This window comes from Larus michahellis, chromosome Z, assembly GCF_964199755.1.
Source record: "Larus michahellis chromosome Z, bLarMic1.1, whole genome shotgun sequence".
NCBI lineage: Eukaryota > Metazoa > Chordata > Aves > Charadriiformes > Laridae > Larus > Larus michahellis.
In genome coordinates this window covers 58,851,274-58,873,863 of record NC_133930.1, presented here as the reverse complement: position 1 = coordinate 58,873,863, position 22,590 = coordinate 58,851,274, and the positions used below count along the sequence as shown (strand labels likewise).

The 22,590-nt window shown below is 37.0% G+C and overlaps 1 protein-coding gene across 1 annotated transcript in view; it reads right to left on the bottom strand.

Annotated features, from left to right (window-relative positions):
* Nucleotides 1-22,590, bottom strand: part of ADAMTS19 (ADAM metallopeptidase with thrombospondin type 1 motif 19) — a 147,399-nt gene that overhangs the window by 9,858 nt on the left and 114,951 nt on the right. The window contains exons 17-21 of the mRNA XM_074569395.1: nt 21,094-21,251; nt 20,054-20,207; nt 17,001-17,136; nt 13,991-14,195; nt 11,946-12,098 (exon numbers count right to left, since the gene is read on the bottom strand). Coding sequence (XP_074425496.1) covers nt 11,946-12,098; nt 13,991-14,195; nt 17,001-17,136; nt 20,054-20,207; nt 21,094-21,251 — 806 coding nt within the window. The remainder of the gene's footprint in view (nt 1-11,945; nt 12,099-13,990; nt 14,196-17,000; nt 17,137-20,053; nt 20,208-21,093; nt 21,252-22,590) is intronic.

Genomic DNA, 22,590 nt, shown 5'->3' with positions numbered 1-22,590 from the left:
ACTGCAGAGGGTGATACAATTCACAATGAAAAACCCAATCTGTGACAATATTACAAGTCAGAATTGACTTGGACAATTTATTTTGAAGAATAAACAGATTGTTCAATAAAAGGTTTTTACAAGTCTAAGTAGCATTCAAAGTGGAGAGCAATGTGTTCATAAGGCAACTCAGTGATGAGTTCCATTGGAAATTATTAGCAGAGCATTCCTAATCATTTATGTATAGGTTCATCAGTTCCAGCATTTAAGTTATTTCAACCTTTTCATAAAGTGAGTGTAAAACAAGGATATCAAGCAATTGGACTTTAGCAACAGGATTCATATTTGCTTACATGCTTGTAATCTTTTAATGCATATTGTATTTTTAAGAAGTTTGCTTTTGAAGGCAGGTAGTAGATAAAAGTGGTGCATTTGTTTTCAACACAGACTTTATACTGAGTGTAGGAATATTCTTAAAGATTGCTAAATAAAGCAAATAATCTGCAGTTTATTTAAGAACCATTTAAATTATTTTTTTTATAAAGGCATTTCTGAATAATGCAACTAATACGAAAAGAGGCATTAATGGAGCAAACATAAGATGGAGTCTGAGTTCTCCCATGCATCATTTCCAGGAAGGTCTTTCTGCCTCTCTCATTTCTGACACACCCAACACCTCAGTATGTGAATGCCAAATTTAAAATTCAGAACTTGTACTAAGTGTAGCTAAAAAAATCTGCTGTCGGTCTCTCCTAAGTTTAGCAAGTTTCAGTTGTCCTTACTTACTTTATTTTGCTTTTCTCCTTTTTATTTTTTGTCTTCCCCCCCCTCATTTTTCTTTCTAGTTCTTCTTTCTGGAGTAAGAATTAGTACTGGGTAACTGTTCAAAAGAGGTAAGATTTTAAAGACAGACAGACAGACAGAGCCCCAGCTCACCTTGGATAAGTTGGGCTAGAGACAGGGTTCCCATGGAGACTCAGTTTGGAATTACCAAATTCTTTGTCTTCATGTGAAATCTGGGTTCAGTTCCCCAATTTCTTTCTTGAATGAAGTAAACACAGTCATCCACTTCATGATTTAAAAATGCTGATTTTCCCAATGAAACTAGTTTGTTTTGTTAGGACAGCTGGACTTATTAGTTCATTTAGGAAGCCCCTTTAAAGAAGTAGTGGTGGAACGGGAATCTCCTCGAGCTCAGGGAGGGCTGATGCCACAATATACTTCTTACCAGACTATGCAAGAAATGGGTAAAAGACCCTTGCATTTTGAAGGGAAAAATTCTTGCAAGACTAAAAAGTTTTCTAATGTGGCACACAGGATAGACTTGGATCCCTCTGGAACCAGAAAAAGAGCAAAAAGGGAAGGGTGATTCTTCCTGGTGGATTCTCACACCAGCTTTATACTGTCTTAAAAGCATTTATTTTGAAGATTTTCCTTTCCTCCACAAACAGAAATCTGATTACGATTGTATTATTTTTTTAAAAAATGCTTAGATAGAAGTTCCTGAAAACTTAAAAGTGAAGACTAAACTTCAGTATTAAGGTGCAAAAATTCCATGTATGTATGACAACTGAGTCTTGATCCATAAAAACAACAGACTGTATTACAGCCTTCCATTTTCCCCCCCAAATCAAGGAAGGTATCAGCATTTTTCTCCCATAATTAATGATCTATATCAAAGCATGGACAAAAACTGTAATACCGTAATAGGTATAAGAAACCACGTTTCTCTATATGCTCCAGATGTACTTTATTTTCACATAATTTTCAATTTTGTGTACTTTCTATAGATTTATATTTAATACAAAACCACATTCAAGTTTAGGACCATTTTAAGCATACATCTACCTGAAAAATCAGTTGTTTGTTCTTATTTAGAATCTTAGACACATTGTTAAATAGTATTTGACATCAGAATGCTAGTGGATTTTACAAAAAATAAGCTGGTGAATGCTGACACATGATGAATTACTCATTAGCATTCTACATGGCTGCAGCATTCTACAGTAAAAAGTGGAGATATTCAGACTTATTAATAATATACAAATATATCCTCAAAGAACACTTTTTAAATTGCAGGGCAAGCCTGACATCTATATATGTAAAAAAAAAAGAGTTAGGCAACTGGTCCGAAACTCAAGCCAACAGTTTCACCACAGCATTATTATCTCTTTTTTTCAGGTGAAGGTGCCCAGCAAAATGTGTAGCCCTGCTTAAGTTTAAATGTGATATACTCTCTAAATTGACTGAAGACCATTACAATTTATAGATCTATAGGGCAACCATAAAATTACTTCCATGCTTCTCAGTGATGTGAAGCCTTAGCTTTTATTTTCCCAGTTCTGTAAATTGTATTTCTCATTCATGTTTTTTAAAGGCAATAGAGATACAAAGCTGAAACCAAATATTCAACTTATTCTTTTTTGATAAAATAGATCTGTGATGGTTGTGATATTCTGAGATGAGGGAAGTGAAAGCAAACTGTATGAGCACCATTTCTTTAGGATCTCTACCCTCCAGCCAAGGAAACAAATGACTCCAGTGAACAGAACTTTCACAGAACTATGGCTTGTTTCCAAGATCTTTATGATATTTTATCAATTCTAAAGATACTAAAGGTTTGTCTAAGGCTGTATGTTATTTTTAAAGTATGTCAGCAAAGAAACCAGAAGGAGACAATTACTTGTTAGAGCCATGTGATAAAACCGGTTGTAGAGATGCAACTCATAACTCTGTAAGAGGATTCACACTTAGTGGACTAGGCTCAATATTATACTGCCAACACTTTGTAAAAAATCCTTTATATGGCATACTGTATATATTACTGCCATTAGTGCTTAGTGATGAATAAGACATTATATATCTCACACTTTAATCTGAGATATAACTGCATGGTATTTTGGCAGGAGATGACTTTCTACTCATTACTAAGCATGTGCATCATTAAACATACAAACAAGGATCTGAAAGCAGTTAGATTTGATGATGTCATAATTACCTTTATCTTTCTGATGAAATTAGTTGGAGTATGTCATTCTGGACTGATGAAAATGAGGTCTTAAAAAGAATCTGAAACACTAGCCTCTGAATATATAATTTATTGTTAGCATATATCACAATGCTGGCCTGCTGCTCTGTAGAAAACCTTCCAGCACAGAAAAAAAAAATCAGCACAAAAATGTAATTAAAGGATTATGGCATTTCTAATGAAAAGACAATTCAAACAACCCATTAAGGACATAAAGGAAATGCCATAGGTGGGGAAAAAACCCCTCCAAGAAACCCCTTTCTCTTCAAAATTTCTACTATTTTATGTCAAAAAGCTGTTTGTAACACACAAAATTATGTATTTGCCTTTAAATAGCATCAGTCTATGTAACACTCAAGTTTTTCCATAAGTATTATAATTAAAATATTATACATTATAAGTAAAAGAAAGCACTCATCCCTAGCAATGACTTTACTTCCATTCACTATAGCTACCAAATTTTAAATCATTAAGATCTGAAGCATTTGCAGGTAATTCATCTAAATGGATAGTAAAGATATTTAAAAAAAAAAAAAAGTAGAACAAATTGAGAGTTTATGAGGAGATAGAACCCGGAAATACCATGATCTCATATACGGGTCACAACTTTTGAAATAAAAACATTAAGAGAGAAACAGAGAAAATTAAATAGAAAAATAACATAAAACTATCAAACAAACCCAAACTTCCACCAGTTAATTTTCTCTTCAAATTGTCTAAACACATTCTTCATTGCAAGAAAACAGATTTTCAGAAGACGATTCTAACTGCTTTATTAGCAGGAAAACCATACTGAAGTGTAACACTTCCATTACGTATGATGAGGTCACCCAAAAGCATGACTGTCCTGAGGGAGCTATCAGAGGGCCAGGAGACAGACAATGTTGACCTAGCTGAGTTGTTGTGATCCTGTGATAAACTTACCAAAGAGCGATCATTAATTTTGGGTGAACTCTGTTTTATGTCAACATTATTGGAAGTATTTGTGGCAGGATCAGATGAGGGAACTCTGGAGATTAAACATAAATCTATGAACAACAGCCTGAAACAGCATAGATAAACCAGAAGAGTACATCTTTCTTACAGTATTTAAAAATATGTAATATTGTCTGTAATTCTTTAAAACTGGTAAATGAATAATGTTATTCATTTACCAGTTAATGACGAATTCTGTCTTACCAGTCAGAAATCACAGAATTTAATTTGAAACAATTATTTCAAAAGAATTTTTCAAGACTTAGTTATTAATTATATTTTTGAAGTATTTTCAGCTAGTAACTAGTTACAAGCTATTAGAAAACAGTAGAAAGTCAGAATCACACAGATTAAAACAAAATAATAAAAAAACCCCAATAAATGTTTGTGACAGAATAAGAAGTTCATAGAAGATCAAGTTTACCACAAGAATGAGCACCTGAAGCAGTATTATGTACGCTGACTGCATGAAAGATAGGATAAAAAAATGCACGGAAGAAAAAAGTTGTCCAACACACAAAAATCAACTAGATCCCACAGGAGCAGAAGGATTTCATAAATTCTAACAGAACCCAAGTGAACTGGCTAAATGAGTTACACGTTGGCAGATCACAGAGATGCTGAGCAAAACATTTGGAAAGAGATAGAGATGATCTTAGAGATGGAGATACACCAGGCAAAAGAACGCCTACTGGACTGAGTCTCAGCACCCGAGTGAGTAATTGAATTTTCCTGCACACATTGACAGCTTTGGAATGACTTGTCAGCTATCCGAGGAAAAATCTAGGCATTTTCATTTACTGACTGATGAAATGCCCAATGTGTATCACTAAGCAAAAGCAAGAAAGAACATTAAGACAGAAAAAGGAGTAATGAATGTGCAGCAAAATCCTACACTGAAAAGATTACAAAAGTATGTGGTCCAAAATGTCAGGGGACTGGTGTCCTCCAAACTGTGGGATGAGCCATGAAAAGTTAGACAACCTGTAGTGTTTTCCAGTTTGTATACTGAGATAGGACATTTAGGTACATCACTTGTTATTGTAAAGAGACTGGAGAACCTTACCTAGAATGGGCTGTACATATTCATTTCAGTTAAATGAAAGTCTGAGAAGATAAAACAGAAGCTGATGCTTTTGTTTGTCTTGTGCCCCCTTTGCTGTCCGATGGCATTTCTAATTCCAGTAGCTCCTTTCTTACTTGTGATGTTATTTTTGGCACATAAATTCAGCATAGCTTCTTAGAAATGCTATCACTGAAATTCTAATAGTCAGTTTAGTCCTTACCTTATAAAATTTTGTTGCGAATAATTTTTTTAGACCATGTGTGATTGAGCATGAATTAGTGTCAGTACAAGGACACTGAAGGGACGCTCAGTGTAACTACTCTGCCTGATTCTGGGATACATATTCTTCTAGTTGGGCAATGAAGGTCTGTATTGTAATGGTTGTGTAGTAGTCTGTTAAGAGCAAAGATTTCACTGGTAAGTCACCATTCATCTACCTGCTAAATTATGTATCAGCCTTCCAGAAGACTCATTGTTCAAAGATCCCAGCAGCCCTCAAAAAAAATTGGTAGGCATTCCTGGGAAAGCACATAACAAAGTCCTGGATATAGAACATTGCTTCTGTTCCTCAATTCCTAAGAACTTTTTCCTTTATTTAAATCTATGCTTATACGCATACGCATGTCCCCTGCAACTGTAATGCCTGGCCTTGTAGTACAAGGATCACAACCAGAAAAGTTTAGGAATTGGTATTTGGCCTGATCTAGACTGCACTAGAATGGCTTGGAGACAGTGGCAATGGCAAAGGAGGGGATAGGAAACCATTACTGCTATCCTCTATGACTTCTGCCTTTGTAGCTGCATGACACATCTCCAGCTAGGAGGTGCCTCCTTTGCCTGGCCTTGTTTGCTCCACAAGATCACAACATCCAAATGTTGAAAGACAGCACTGTGCAAGCCTCAGCACAAGCAAGTGGGTTCCTGCTATCTTCTCTGTAGCAGAAACACTTAACTGTTGTTCAAAGGCATCCTACTTATCCTTCTAGCTCTAATTATTATAGCTAAGGTGTTTTGTTGCTGGTTTTGTTCCTTTTTTTTTTCCAATTCTGATTTTCTGGTTTCTAATTCAATTTTTTCCCTTGAAGGCAATCCCCATCTCCTCTTTAAAAATAAGATCCAGTATCAAAGTCTAATGTAATACAAATGTACATGTATGATTTTCTCTTTGTTTTCTTTGTGAAGATGTTAAGTAAATGCCATGATGCTTAACAGTTTAACCAAATGTTCTTCCTGAAACCATACCTCTGTATGTACATATATGTATGTATGTATATACATATGTACAGATCAAGAAGCCTTTTACCTAATTGGTCCAAAAAAAAGCTATTTCAAGAACTTATCCTGTTGACAGTATCTTGTTGACCAATCCACTTCTCATGAAAACATTTCAGCTTAATTTTGGGAAGCTGAAGAAATTTTTAATTTTAAAGAATGCTTGAATATCTGATTGGTTTTGCTTTCTTTTTGTATGGGGACCAATCCTGATGGGAACTGCTTATGTACCACAACCTAATTTTTTCCTAATATAACCCCACTTACAGGTAATGCAATTCAAGAGACAACAGAACATCCACCCATAATTACCTTTTGATTCCAGTTTGGCATTCCCGAAAACTTTGCTTACCCTAAAGAGGCTTGTAGCAGAAAACCAGCTAAGATGTCCCGGTAGATCTAACTGAGATACAGATAGCAGAATTTCACATTTATGTGTGATTTTGTGTATGTGCAAAATGGGCAATGCTTAATTTTAAAATCCTTTCCAGTTTTATCAGTGCTTTTGCCTATTATTAAGGGTGGTCTTGTTCTGTTTTTCTAGAAACTACTATAGACATTACATTTATTCCAGGCAAAATAATACAGTATATTGATCTATTAAAAAAAACCCAAACAACTTTATCTGAAACAAATGATGTTAATATTACAGGATTGGTTAGAAATGTGCAAAAATCTCCCCACTCGCATTTCATTATATTGACATCTTCCATATGATTTGCTCATACTTCATTTCTGAAACAAAGACATACCTCATTTGCTGGAAACTAACTGTATAATTAAATCAATACAAAAGTTATTAACGTGATGCCAGTATTATTTTGACTTCTATTATTTCACAAAAGTCACATAATTTCTTTGTCCATAAATCTATTAATAGTGTCATATTTTGACTCATGGCCAGTACTGTTCTATTACTGGAATCTGAAAGAGCTAACAATTTTGGATGAGGATCCAAAGAATAAAACCAAGGCTAATTACTTTGTCAGTAAAACTGTAACATTAATACCAAATTCTACTTTTTTTAATTGAAGGAGTCCAAATCAGTTGAGTCTATTTCCTATGGAAATTTAGGGGTTGTTCAAATGTTTAAGCACACAGTGTAAAGGTTGAATGCCTCATGCTGTTGAATAGGTGGCAAAAAAACAGTTTGGTTTTTTGCCTTTCTGAATTTTCATGTGTTCTTTGACTGGGACACAAGAGAACGAATCCTCATCACTGACAGCTGCTTTTTGTACCACTGGACTGGGAGATCTCTCTCTGACATGTTCGGATCACTCTGTCGTCCCCAAGAGCTGGAGACTTGACTTCCCCCGTGATACACGCACACACTTTCTAGCCAGCACTGGATGTACTGTCTTAAATAAATAATTGGGAATAGGCCATGAATTCTGGGACTTATTGGTGTAAAAAATGAACACTTGCTTCAGATGTCCTTTCAGACTCACTGGAAAAAAATTAGCAGATTAAACTTTGTTCCTAGTTTTTTCTTCTTCAGGCAAAGAGAACTCCATCCCAACCATTGGGGCCATTATCCCAGATGTCGCGTTTAAGTCCTCTGCATCTCTAGTCTAACACACAGATACCATTTAGAAATTCTGCTGTTGCTACTTCTTTAGTTTCTACTGAATGCATCCTCTTTCCAGCCTCCACAGCCAAATGTCTTTTTAGAACTTATGCCATATTATCTTCTCTGGTCTCCTATACACACATACTACATTTTTTCACATGTTACAAATGGCTGTTTCTAAATTCTACCCTGTTGCCCACTTGTTTGATTCTATTATCCCCTTCTGAATCTCTCAAAAAGTTTTCAGTATAATATCGTATCAAACTTAACCTCTTAATTATTATTTTCAAAATTCACTCTCCAAATTATTCTCCCTTCCAAAATTCATCATGTCTCTCATGCTTCATTTATTCCACCAATGTTCTGAAGAGTCTAGGTAACAGCAAAAAAAATATACGCAACTTTATACATAAAGTAAAGCACCCTAGACCTGCCGCCCTTTGAGCACCTTATACTGTTGATATTGAAGTCTTTTTTGGAGAATGACTTCTACAATGATGTGAACTTCTCTAGTAAGCCAGGTGGATGTGTAAACACACAGTTCATATGAATTTCATTTCACCTCTCCCCTGCCTACTTGTTTATTCTTACATGGTGAATTCCTCTGAGCATGACCCTGTCCTTGAAATGGGTAGCAACACACAATTTAGTATCGGACACTGCTGCTAATAAGACTGAGCTACGCCTCACCCTAGCTGGTGCTACAGTAGCTATGAGCTATAAGCTTTCCTCATCTGAAGGTCACTTGTACATTGTTAAGTATGGTATTCCAAGGATAGCATTCACTGGGAAAAGACAATGTAATTGGTAATGTTGCTAGATGCTGGCTCCAGAAGCTCAGCTTAAGCTATATTCTTTACTTTCTCATCGTACTCATTTTCCTCACAAGGGCAGGCATAGAGCCCAACTAATGTTAAGAACAGCAATATTTAGCGTATTGAGCCACCTTGCTGACTTAAGAGCTATTACGGAGTTTAATGCTGCATACAGTCCAGGCTAAACAGTATGCTTTTAAATTAATTCAGAGTTTTAGAAGGATTGATGTGTTTATTGACCTATTGGAACTTGCAATTTTGATCGAATATCTTTGATCTTGGTATTATTGTTAAAACATTGAGCAGAAGAATTATTTGATCCCTCTGTGACTGTACCTCTAAAAAAATTAAGTCTATTACAGCTCTACTATGATTATTAATAATGTTATCTTTTCAGTAATAGCGCAATTCAAGCTTCATTTAAAATTATGCCTTAGGAGTTCAAGGGGAGCAGCAAAGCCAATAAGGATCACATTAAGCCTCTTGTTTTAATGTGTGAGAAGCGTCATTTAAATTTTTCAAGCCAAGTCCTGGCATTAGCTTGAGGGAACTTGGCTCTGCTCAAAGGAACAGCCTTCTGTCAATGTCAAGAACAATCCTAAAGAGTAAAAACAGTGAACACAGAAGGCTGCACTGAACCCCTGAGTTAGAAACAAACAGTGAGCAAAGATTAACATTTATCTGAGCTTTCCATTTGTTTCCCCCATTGCAGACATATTAACATGTATGCCATGACTTCATGTTGCTATGTACTCTAGCAATGGAACAGAATAGTAACTGGGAAAAAAAAAAAAGGAAATCCAAGTATATTTTAAATTGAACTCATGTCTCTGTAGAGAAATTGAAGTATCTATTTTTTGGTATAAATCTTGGAAAATCTCAGCTGCACATTCAGGCTATATGTTAACTGTTCAAAAGGTTTTGTCAATTCCATATGAAGTATTTCCTCATCTTCTGATTTTGAAGTTTAAAGTACAATTTAGGTGACAGTGTAACAGCTTTGACTGCAGGAGGAAAGCAGAACATAAAAGATGTCAGTAAATTTTAAACAGGAAGAAGTACATTCATCTATGACATGGATGTTTGTGAAAAGTACTGAAATAGAGAATAAAACTCTTCTTTTCTCCAGAGGCACTGGGAACACAGTGTAACTGTCTGAGCATCCCTACCTAGCTTCAGCAAGCTGATTTGAATGACTGCTTCAACTAACAAAGCAGATGGTCATTTCTCCATTACCTACTCTCTACTGGTGCTAATGATAAATGATGCAGCTTTTTAATGCAGTTCTGTGGTATGGAAATGCAAATACTGAACTTTATTGCCAGACACATCTTGTGAAAGTAAGCCTGCTACTGTAGTTGTTCCTGTTGTTAAAAAAAATAACAATTATACTACTTTGTGCTTTTGAAGTAGCTAACATAGAGAGGTTATCTTCTCTTTTTTGTGAGGCTGTTCCAACATATGTCCAAATATTTTAAATGATCACCACTAGAAAAAAAAAATAATTTGACACTACCCTTTATCCTTTCAATTTGAAAAAAGTAAAGAAAATTGAATAAATAGTAATGTGAGAGTGACAGTTTGTACCCCGTCATGATAAAATGGGAGATCCCAAACAGAATTCTATGAAACACTAGTTACCCACAGAGTATTTGCAGCTAATTCTTGGAACACTGGCTAGTCACTCACTGCTGGCTTTAGTCCTTGTTTCCAGCTATTACATCACATGAAAGACAACTAAAAATACATTAAATACTTCTCCATACAAGCAAGTTAAAAACTGCTGCAATAATGTTAGGCACTGACAGTAGAAGTATTGTGTGCAAAGTTATGAAGAGAAGCAAGGAAAAAAAAAGATTACAATCTCTGCTAAAGTGTGGTCTGTGCTATGGCAAGAGAAAACCTTGACACTCCAGGTTCAATTTCAGTATTTCAACATGTTTTGTATATTCAAAACTGTATCAGATGTTCAAGGTCCCAGTCCAATAACACAATCACTGATCTAACCAATATTTTCTGTTACGGTTTGGTCTAGGCTTATATACTTCACTGAAATCAAAACCCATAGGCCAAGGAAATAATGTACTGACAGCTATGTCGAGTGTTCAGAAGAGACAGTAATAGATGATTCTTAGATATTAAATGGTCTATGTAGAAATTTAATAGGCTAAACGTGCTTCCTTACAAGGCTAGAGAGTGTGACTTATTGGAAACACAAAATGTGTAAACAGAAATTAATGAAATGTGCAAACTGTGAGGTTGGAGTGAGGTGCAGTTTCTGGAGTTGCTTGCCTGCCTACTGACAACAATACATTTATATCAGATTTGCATGATATTGAAGATTCATCTCATGCTTTTTTCATATTTCTGATTTTTATTTTTACTATGATCTTGGTGCGACTACATGTTTTGGTTTTGGGTTTTGGTTCTTTTGGTAGCTTCATTATTCCTTCAACTGGAAGACTCCTGAACTCCTGATAAAAGCAATTCTTACAAAGCAATCAGGTTACAAAATCACAGAATCACAGAATAGTTTGGGTTGGAAGGGACCTTTAAAGGTCATCTAGTCCAACCCCCCTGCAATGAGCAGGGACATTTTCAACTAGATGAGGTTGCTCAGAGCCGCGTCCAACCTGACCTTGAATGTTGCCGGGATGGGGCAGCTACCGCCTCTCTGGGCAACCTGTGCCACTGTTTCACCACCCTCATGGTAAAAAATTTCTTCCTTATATCTAGTCTGAATCATCCCTCTTTTAGTTTAAAGCCATTATCCCTTGTCCTATTGCAACAGGCCCTGCTAAAGTGTTTGTCCCCACCTTTCCTTCAGACCCCCTTTAAGTACTGAAAGGCTGCAATAAGGTCTCCCCGGAGCCTGCTCTTCTCCAGGCTGAACAACCCCAACTCTCTCAGCCTGTCCTCACAGGAGAGGTGCTCCAGCCCTCTGATCACTTTTATGGCCCTCCTCTGGACCCGCTTCAACAGGTCCATGTCCTTCCTGTGCTGAGGACTCCAGACCTGGACACAGTACTCCAGGTGTGATCCCATGAGAGTGGAGTAAAGGGGTAGAATCACCTCCCTTGACCTGCTGGCCACGCTTCTTTTGATGCAGCCCAGGATATGGTTGGCTTTCTGGACTGTAAGCTCACATTGCCTGCTTCATGTACAGTTTTTCATCCATCAGTACCCCCAAGTCCAAAATGCATTATGCTGTGGGGCGCTACTATCAGAAAGATGTCTCACCTTAGACCAGTCTCCCATTCTCCAGACGTAGCATTTGGAATAGTCCTCACAGTCCTCTGCTTCTTTAGGTCTTGTGGACAAAACACATTTCTTGCGGGGATTGGTGCACCTCACAGTCCGATGCCGTACTCCCTTACCACACTTAACAGAGCACTGTTGGAAAAAGATGTTTTTCAGGTTTCTACACAAGTCATAGTTGCCCCATTTTATCCCCTTCTAATGACCTCTACCAGGCTAACATAAATATTTCAAGACTTCAGTGATTTCCTGACTTCTGAACTTCAATTGCACAGACAATGGATTTGTTAAAAACTAACAAAAGAACAAAAAATACTTACTGGGTAGAATGAGAATTGTTGCATTTTAGTTAAAAATATATAATTAGATCAAAAAATATTTGCTCAAGGAAAATCTAGGCTTTTGGATAAGGAAACATCTGAAAAGTTATGATGAAATGAATGCAAAATGTTATACTGAAAATATTAGGCAATCTTTTTTCTTTGAATGAAAGGAAATATAATGAAAGAAAATCTAAATAATGTTCATAGGAATAAGTTATGAAGCAACTTCAGAAAAATTCTACTAGTGTCTAACAGACCTTTTTTGTGAGGGAAAAAAGTTAAAATGGAAAAGTAAATATTCTAAAACTATGCAAGAATCCAGACTAAATTTGAAAATTCAAAGTCACTGCATATACAGCATGTGAAAACTCTCTTTGAGTTGCACAGAAGGTCTTAATCTATGTTTTTTTCCACGATTTCCACTTACACTGCCAAAAATTATGCCATTTCCTTCTCAAAACATTATCACTGCTTTTGATCATCCCACTGCTTGCAGATCAAAACTCTCCTTTGCCAAGCTGATTATAACTGCAGGAAGCAGTAATGGCTAGCTTCCAATATAATGGTGATAGTAGGAATGGCCATGGGAAACACCTCACTCTTCAAAATGTATTTATCGCTTCCAACAAAAACATGCTTACTTATTTCTCATCTCTCAAGTAAAACAAACCAACTAAACAATCTAGGTTTCTTTCTTGCACCTCTCTAACTGAATACCATTCTTCTCACAGCCAACCCTCGCATTATAAACCTCTGTGTACCAAACCAAGAACTGCTGCTATTTACTTCTCTTATCTCTGAAAACATTCCCTATGTCTTAGCTGTTTCTTCCTTGGGTATCAAGGGGTTCTGCTGAGTAGAGGAGCCCAAAGAAAGAACTGCACCCAAGTTCAGAATCTGCTACTTGTATTTGGAACCCAGAGGGACCCATAGCACAGCTTCTGGTACGGGAGGCAATCAGAATTGCCCTGCTCTTTCAATGGAGACAGATGCTCCAAACAAAACCATCAGCTTGTCCAGATGGGAATGATAACACCACCCTTCCACCACAGTCAATTGCTTCTAGAAGTAGCACAGCTTTTTAGAGGAAGAAGAAAGTCAAATGGACCCATGCATTCAAAGATCTTAAATTAATAAAGCTTTTTGAATAATAATTGCATTTTCTACAGCAATGCTTCAGGATGCAACTTAGGCGAAACTGTGTTATTTATAAGCCCTTTTGCCCACTGCTTGTGCTGTTCTTGGAAAAGGAGGTGAGAAGAGAGAGGAAGGGAAAGAAATGCCCTTCTTTGCAAGCAGCTCCCCTTACAGCTTCTCTGAAGCAGAATGGCTGCTGATCAACACCCCTTGGTACAAAAGTATGTCAGAGATGTTCTCAATCTGAAGCCAAGGCTTGGTAGCTGATAAGCGATGGCCTTAATTCCATTTAACCCTGGTTACCCACTACTACAGTCAGGACATACTTGATTATACGTGCTTGAAAACTGGCCAAAAGAAACTGTTCCAGGACATTAACTAGGTAAAATGTAGTAGTTCTACGCGGCTGGTTTTCTTAGTCCCTGATCCCTTTGCCAAATCATTGCATGAGGACCGTGAAAATCATTAGGCTGAGCTGTGCCACTTGCCGCTGAAAAAATCATATTCCCAGAAAATAGTAAGGTATAAATAATCGCTATGGACTATTTGCATAAACAAATACAGCACCTCGGACCAGACTCCCGCCTCCCACACAGTCATGCAGTCCTGGCCTTCACAGCGCTGTGCAGAAGCGGGCTTTGGCCCAAGGCAATCCCTCTCCCTAGCCCTGATCAGGGTCCCATTTCTGAGCTGCTGTGTGCAGGCTACTTGTCTGTTCTGGGTCCCTTTTCCACACGTCCTTGAACACGGAGTCCATTCTGTCATCATCCATCTACAAAGAAATACAGGCAATGCAGTAACAAGAAATCAGGAAGGGAAAAGTACCATCACATCATCTTACTCTCTTCCTTACCCTAACACACACCATGACATACTTGCATGTTTTTCACCTTATTTTAACTTCACTTTGTTAATGGATTACTTACTCATCTAGCGTATTTTACATTAAATAAGGTGTTAATCTTCATATCATTTCATTCCCTAGCCCTTTGTCCCTGTGTTTTCATAGTACTCTCCTCCTATTTTAATTCCCATTAGAAAAGCTCAAAAATAGACATACGTTTTAAAGATGACAGATCACTGATCAGCCTGTCTGTTATTCTCTATCAATATGGCTATCTATATGTCAAGTGCATGCCATGCATGTAAAGTCCAGCATTCTTTGAAAATACTCAGTCGCAAGACAGAATCACTCCTGTATAAAAGGCTCATTGTTCTGGAGAAATGTAAGAGCCCAGACTTCTTCATGTTCTTCGGGGTCAGGCCTAACTCAGGTTGTGCGGTTTAAATCCTACCAGCAAGGAAGGCTGAAGCAGCTTGGCAAAGCCCACGTACCTGGAGTGCAATCGTTCTAGAACATCATTTTCCCCAAATGTTCTATAGCTCCAGACTATGGCCATGTGCCCTTAAAAATCAAACAGCTCTGTAGTACACAAGTATGTCCCAGAAGACTTAGATTGCAAGGGAGAGTTTTTAGGAAACTGAGATTTAACAAATCTGTTCCAACCTTCTGTCACACATTTGTTGTAAGAAAATAAAACATCCAACTAAAGTTTTTTATTATCAGTCCAGAGACTCAGTTTACAAATCACAGCCTGTCAAGATAATGAAATAGAGTTTAAGATACTTCTTCAAGTGCCAATAACAAACAGCTAGTTATGCAAGTGTACGCTTTAGTTACATTTCTGTTGAAAGCTAACAGTATTTGTTTTGTAAGAATCACTAACACTGTTTTAAAAACTCGAACAGAAGTTAACAATCATGATATCCTACATTTCTCAGCACAGCGTCTCTGAGTAGCAATTAGCAACATTTAAAATATTTCATTTAATAAGCTGGAAAAACTACATTGACAATTTATAGTTGGCAAGGCCTCAGAAAAAGATCAGACTATTCCATTTCTATCCATTAAGTGCACAGTGATGTTAATAAAATAAAATAAAGACCTGCTCAAGTATGTATATTATGAAACACAAATAATTCTTCCAAAGTGTAATACCCTAGTCTGGGTAAGTCCAAACCTTACTGGGTTTTTTTGGTTGGGTTTTTTTTTTTTTTTTTTGCGTGTTTTCTCAATTTCAGTATTTCATCCTTTCCAAGAAAGCAATGTCTTGCAGTTCATTTTACATACTTTCTTCAACAATATTTACATTTTATTTACTTTGCAGTGTTTTCTTTAAAAATACCATCTACCTCTCCTCCAGATGACTGCAACAGACCTGTGCTTACTCCTGGGGATGAAGCCGACTATTGCTAGCTGCTGTCCCCTCCCTCGAAAGGTACCAGATACCTTCCCCAAGTCCACACAATAGTCGGGGACAGTCATAATTCTTCGCTGCCATTTGGAAGCAGGATGGCAAACTCTGAAATGCGTCACTGTGCCAGCCCAGACAGCCAGTGCAAGGAGCAGGCCGCCAGCTCCGCTGCAGCGACACCAAATGGGGTGGGCTTTGACTGGCACGGGCTGCATGCTGCAGCTGCCTCCTGGGGTGAAATTCAGAGAAAAAATGCTCCTCCAGCTTCTTCCACCACTCCACCATCAGAGTCTAGTTCGGCCTATTGATCCACATGGCCCCTCACCATAAAAAAGACATTGAGGTGCTGCAGCGGGTCCAGACAAGGGCAACAAAGTTGGTGAGGGGTCTAGAGCCCAAGTCTTATAAGGACTGGCTGAGGGACGTGGGATTGTTTAGCCTGGAGAAAAGGAGGCTGAAGGGAGACCTTATCGCTCTCTGCAACTACCTGAAAGGAGGCTGGAGATAGGTGGAGGTCAGTCCCTTCTCCCAGGTAACAGGACAAGAGGAAATGGCCTCTAGTTGTGCCAGGGGAGGTTTAGACTGGGTATTAGGAAAAATTTTTACACTGAGAGCACTGGAGCAGGCTGCCCAGGGAAGTGGTTGAGGCACCACCCCTGGAGGTATTTAAAAGACAGGTAGATGTAGTGCTCAGAGATATGGTTTAGTGATGGTTTTTGTCAGAGGTTGGTTTTTTGTCAGATGGTTTTTTGTTGATGGTTGGACTAGATGATCTGAAAGGTCCCTTTCAACCTAGCAATTCAATGATTCTATGATTCTATACAAAAGAATGAGGGAGAGGGAGGAGAGGAGTGAGTGGAAGGCTCGTTATACTTCAAGTTGCATCAATGTAGAAGACACAATTAACATATTTTATTTATTTATTTACTACTTAGTGCACCCAGACCTTACTGAGAACTTCTAAAGAAGCAAAGCCTTGATTGAACAAAACACTAAAGCATATAATTACTTAAAGCATGGGATTAAATCCATCTTTATTTAAAAAGAATTTAAATTTCAATTTCATAGTACGCATCATTCTGTTATATAAGTAATGAGCTGCTTTATTGAATAAGAATTGATTTAGGCATGGTGCTTAAAGACTCTCTTTCATTAAAACTCTGGACAAACAGCAGCAAGTTTCTATTTTACCTACATTTTGCATTATAACCTCTTGTTTGCATGTATTTACTGCACATTCATTGCCAGAGGCAGTCATCTCTCTTAGCACCCAGGATTTTTACATCTGGTATTACAGTTTAATTTAACCAAATCATTATTACCTGGTGTGGCACGGCCGTTCATTGCACTTGCGAATCTGTGGTTCAGGTTTTGTTAAATATTTGCATTTCTTATTGTCCACAAGACTGATATTCTTGTTCATAATCTTTGTGCAAGAGACGGTTGTCTTTCTTTCACCTAGTCAAAAATAAAGCAGGTATGTGGGGAAACCAGGAATATGCAACTTCGTTAAAAAAGGAAGGATGAAAATATCTTTACCAGGCATAGCAATTTCATGTACAGTTTGGCTAAAAGAACTGTAAAACCTGTAAAAGAAAATCAAAGCTAGCAGGGAGCTTAAGAGAGATATTAAAGTTTCTAGGGAACAATTTGATTTTATAATCCAATCTTTGCACGTCATTGTCAACAGAGTTTTGTTGCTCTATTCCTGTAACTAGTCATAGGCCAGACCCTTAGCCTTACTGGAATAATTGTTTCTTTCTCAACTGCTGAGGCCCCAGCGCTGAGAAAAGCTTGCACAAAAATTACAGGGAAAAGTATGGTTGTTCATTAATATATAAAATAAGAAAAGGAATGACAAGTCCTGCTTCTCTGTCTTGCTCGAGTTTAGTAGTTCTGCCTGGTTTATCAGTATACTGGCAGGCATGGCCGGCACTCAGCATGTGGAACCTTCAGTAAGGACCCTGCACTATTTCCCATGAACTAAAGAGGGCACAAAACTGACCTGATCTGTAGGGTAATCATTTAGGAAGCTGGGTCCTGCCTGCAGAGATCTAGTGCATGTTCTGCACAGAAACCTTGCCCTGATGGGTGGGTTGGAGCCTGGTGTCTCGTGAAGCTGGAGGCATTAGAAATCAGAATTTAACATACTACTTACCGCAAGCAGGATTGTAATTAGACAGGGAGCCTGTCTTTAGCAAACTAGCAATCCTTGAATTAAAGACTTCAATTAGTAGAAAACAGGTTCATAACCATTTTTTCCTATGGTTACATTTTAAGACTCTGTTTCTATCTGGAAGTTTACCAGCAAACAGGGTGCATGCAGGGGCAAGGCAGACTTAAGCATGCAACATTCCCTGTGGTCAGAAATGTGCCTGCGGATGGAGCGGTTAAGTTATAAATGCGCATTATGTGTGTGACCACAGCTGACATTTTACACAGCGCTTGTGTATATGAGAGCACATGCAACTAATCTATCATATACAGCATTTGAAATGTTTGACTGTTCTCTCTGCATTTACATATACATCTCTGTATTCATACGCTCTCCCACAGAAAAGAAAGCTTTTCTGCAGCATAGGAGGTCGCAGAACAGTTACATATATAAACATGCACAAAACCACATGGCTTCATCAATAGTTTCATCCTGACATACGCTTTAAACATTTAAGCAAAACTACCGATAATTGTTATATTCTTTAATCAGATTCATCAAAATATTGATGTTAAAAATTGAAACACAAATATTTACACAGGGTACAAGCTGCAGCATTTTAATTTCATTATTGCTTCATATTTAAATATGAAGAACGAAAAGAACAGTTAAAATGGTTTTGTCTAAAGTAGGAACAATCTTTCACTTGTATTTCAGAATATTTGCAGTAGAAATAACTTTTATGGAATTTTGTATTAACTCAGCTATTTTAGACAATAACAAAAAATGAAGGCCAGTTACAACATAAAAATATGATAAATAAACATTACAGTAAAACACTTAAATATTTACTTAAGCATTAATGTAGAATAAATTACTGTCATACTGCATTTTAAGACTTCTCCAGATGATAGGTAACCTTAGAAATATTTGGGGCAACAATGAGAGATTGTGGTAGCATTAAAATTATTCTAAAAATACGTCAGGAAACTGTAAAAAGCATGAATACTCCAAATGAATAGGAATGCACTACTAAGAAACAGAGGATGCTACTAGCACCACATACAAAATACCTTCAGGGAAGACGCTTTCTTACCAAACCACAAAAAGCATGTTTATGGAAACTACAGTAATCTGTCATGACACCAGGATTGTTCACAGAGTTAAAGGAGCTAGAACACTGTGTTCCTTATGCTGCTGTTATGAGAAAGTAAAGCATTTCCAGGCCTTCTTATTCAATCACAAGGTGCACAGCAGTTTTCAGAACTGCTGATCAGAGCAACCATGACTGTTGAGGTCGTAAGCAGGAAATGCAGGTTTCAAAAAATCAAGATTTCAAATTCAAGGTGTAAGTCTGACTAATTGCATAAGGTATGAACAGATCTCTAGGCTGCATTCATTAAAAAAAAACCTCTAAAGTGTTTTTTCGGTGTAATTACCCCGTTGAATAACCATCTTCTAAATAGCAGTTTTAAAGGATTTTGTTACAGCAATACCATTCATGCTCCAATACTTGCTTTCGTATCTGTATTTTGCTCTTCCAAATTCACATTTTTTATGGTTTATAAACATAAACATAGGGAAAATATCACATCAGCATACTAATATCTGCTGTTGTAATATTTGTTCCATATGTTTCTGGATCATCCTCAACTCATGTTACTAACTGTACATATTTGATCTCAGACTGGGGTTCAGCTTTTCTGTAGTTTGCAATGTCTTTTACAGATCATTTATCTTCAATAGTTCCAAATACAGAGCGGAATGCATATGGACTTTCTATTCTTGTTCTAGCTCTTGCACTTGTATTTCTTCTTGGAAACTGCGTCCTGAACTTGCTTTGTTAATCTAGATTTTGTTCTTTCACTACCATCTTTTTCTACTTACTTTATTTAGTTTGAATCTTTTCCTAGAGTTATGACTATTCTTTTAATATAATCAGGAAGCATGAGGCTGAAGTATGTCCACCATTGTATGGAATCATACAAGCTGCAATGAGGATATTTCTATTAAATATAAAACACTGACCATTAGAGTCTTAAATATTAATACACCATGTGTTTTAATTGAGATACATATATACACACACACGCAGTGTATATATATATATATGCATATTGTATGCACCCACATATATATAGTACATGTACATACACATTGTATATACATATACATTTTTAATATGTGTGTGTGTGTGTGTACATTTTTCTTTTATTTTACCTCCTCCACATACAGCATCACAGTCCTCCCAGCCAGAATGAGTCCACATGAAAAGAGGCTCTGGTACTTTAGAGCTCTGATTCTCAGGAAGAGGATCCAGTGGGATTGTGTACTCATAGTGTAGACCATAGCTCTGGTCATGGAAGAGCAGCACCTGCAAGACAGAGAGAAGGAAAACCTACCTATGTACACAGACACTGTGGAAGACAAACTCTGAACTGTGAGGAGATAATCTTAAAAAGCACGACAGAATGACTTAATGTCCTATAGCCTTTCAACCCTCCTGATGGATTTTGTAGAAGGAATTAATGACACTATCCAAATCAAGACAATTGGAAAAATTATTTTACTTAACAGAAACGTCGAAGAAAAGCTCTCCGTGTGAAATAAGCAAACAGATTTCACCAGAAATCTGGAGGATGATTATGTCCTGTGATTTCAGTGCTCTTAAATAGAGGAGGTCTTTCCTAGATGCATCAGATTTAAAACTATTTCAGATATACCAGACAATTTCTTGCATTTGAAGGGTTTTGAATTGTGAAGTAATCCTTCTTCATCTTCCTCTTTCTTTCTGGTGGCTATCAACTTTTCCTCCCCTTCACTGAAATGCACCAAAACTGTACTTCATGGAGAACCTGGTGACTGCAATCCTCAAATGGCGATGCTGTGCTATAGTCAGCCAGGATAAAAACCATCTGATATTAATTTGAATCTCTCTCCTTAAGCAGCACATCAGCTTTTTATGACATTTGTAGGAATGCTGAGACCTTCCAGCTTGCCTCAACAATGTAAAGATTATTCTTGGATTTAAATACATTTTTTTAGAAGTCGGACGACAGATCTATATATATAATCAGGTGTGTGTGTGTATGTATATATGTATCTATATATATAATCAGGTGTGTGTGTATATATATATGTTTAAAAGCAGGTATATCTTACATAGATCTCATTATCTTCAGGAGCCTGGAAAAAAAAATATTAGTTACCATGCTATATGATAGGACTCAGGTAATAAAACCAAATCCATATTGTCATACCAGTAAATGTAAAGGTGATGTCGTGGGACCTTTGGCTGATATTTTCTCCCAGAGACCTCTCCGAACATAATGGACAGTTGTCCCGGCAATATTGAACGTTCCTGAATGCTCAATCTTCCAGTCACTATTGATTGACTGTTTTCCAGCATCTCGAAGAGCTGTAAAATACATGAAAAAATACTAACATAAACAGTATCTGTTCAGTAGTGATTTGGGCCTCCTTTAACTTCCTGTTTGGATAATTTAGTAAGTAGGTGAAATCACCTAACTCGGTTTGCACAGATATTTATGAATCCTACTATACATGAACTTAAATTGGAACATGCTTCAGAAACACTTTCTGGAAGGAATGCTTGGCAAAACCATGTGTGCTTAACATTACTTGAAGTTAACATCAGTGTTTTAATGCCTAAAGAGACTGACAGGCTCCAGCATAATTCATAATTTGATCACTGAATTAATTTAAGGCAAAGACAACCATTCTGTATTCCCAGGGTGGCCATTTCCATAATCCATGAAGGCATGGGAAACAAAATTTTCACAAGATACTCTTCAAGATTTATGGAATTATGCTAAAGCTTCAAAAAAATTCTAGTTCATTATTCTTTTCCCTCTAATAACTAAATTTGCCTTTTTCTGCACCTTGGAATGTGACAATACTACTGTCATCCTACCTAAATACTTATTTTACACACTTTCAAAATGAACATTTGATGCTTCTAATAAATAGGAAAAGATTATTCTTTTTGGCTGAATCATTCCTCTTGTTGGCCTAATTTATATTCAAAAGCATCATCAAGTCAGTTCATACATTGAGAGCACAGGATTTTACATTAATTTTCTATAGCAAACTAAACAGGTTCTTCTGTGAAAGACTTGTAATTTTATTTTATTTTACTTTATTTTCTTTTGTCCAGATCAGGTCTGAAATAATCATGTGAAGTAGAATATACTTGAAGTCACCTTCAGAACAAGAAGTTTTACACATTCCTCTTCATTGAAATTGCACGTTTGGCATAAGACTGCTGGAAGAGTACCTCAAAAGTTTAAGCCTTGTCCAAGATTTCTTTTTTAAAGTCATAAGTTAATGTGAGTCACTCCTGTAATCATCTTCTCTCCTATTCATATTTATACTGTTATGTTTTGTTTCTATGGGAAACAATGGCAACAGGTCTATGGACTGGCAGAAATACAATTGCGTAAGACACCACTGATGTGTACCACTGCAGCACTTTGTAATAAATGTTAAGACTATAAAATCCATTAACACTGTAGAACAGCCCTGTACTAAAAATAACCAGTGATTTTTCAAGATTTAAAAACCGGTATTTTAGGTTTAAACATTTTATTATTAATGGTAATTAAGTTCTGCTTAGTGTTTAAACTGTAGGGGCCAATCCTCTTCCCAGTGGAGAAACAAAACAAATGTACTCGAAAGCGCTGAGGTCCAGTTGGGTCATGCTGCTCAGATGGAGCAGCATCGTCTCCCTGGAGAGC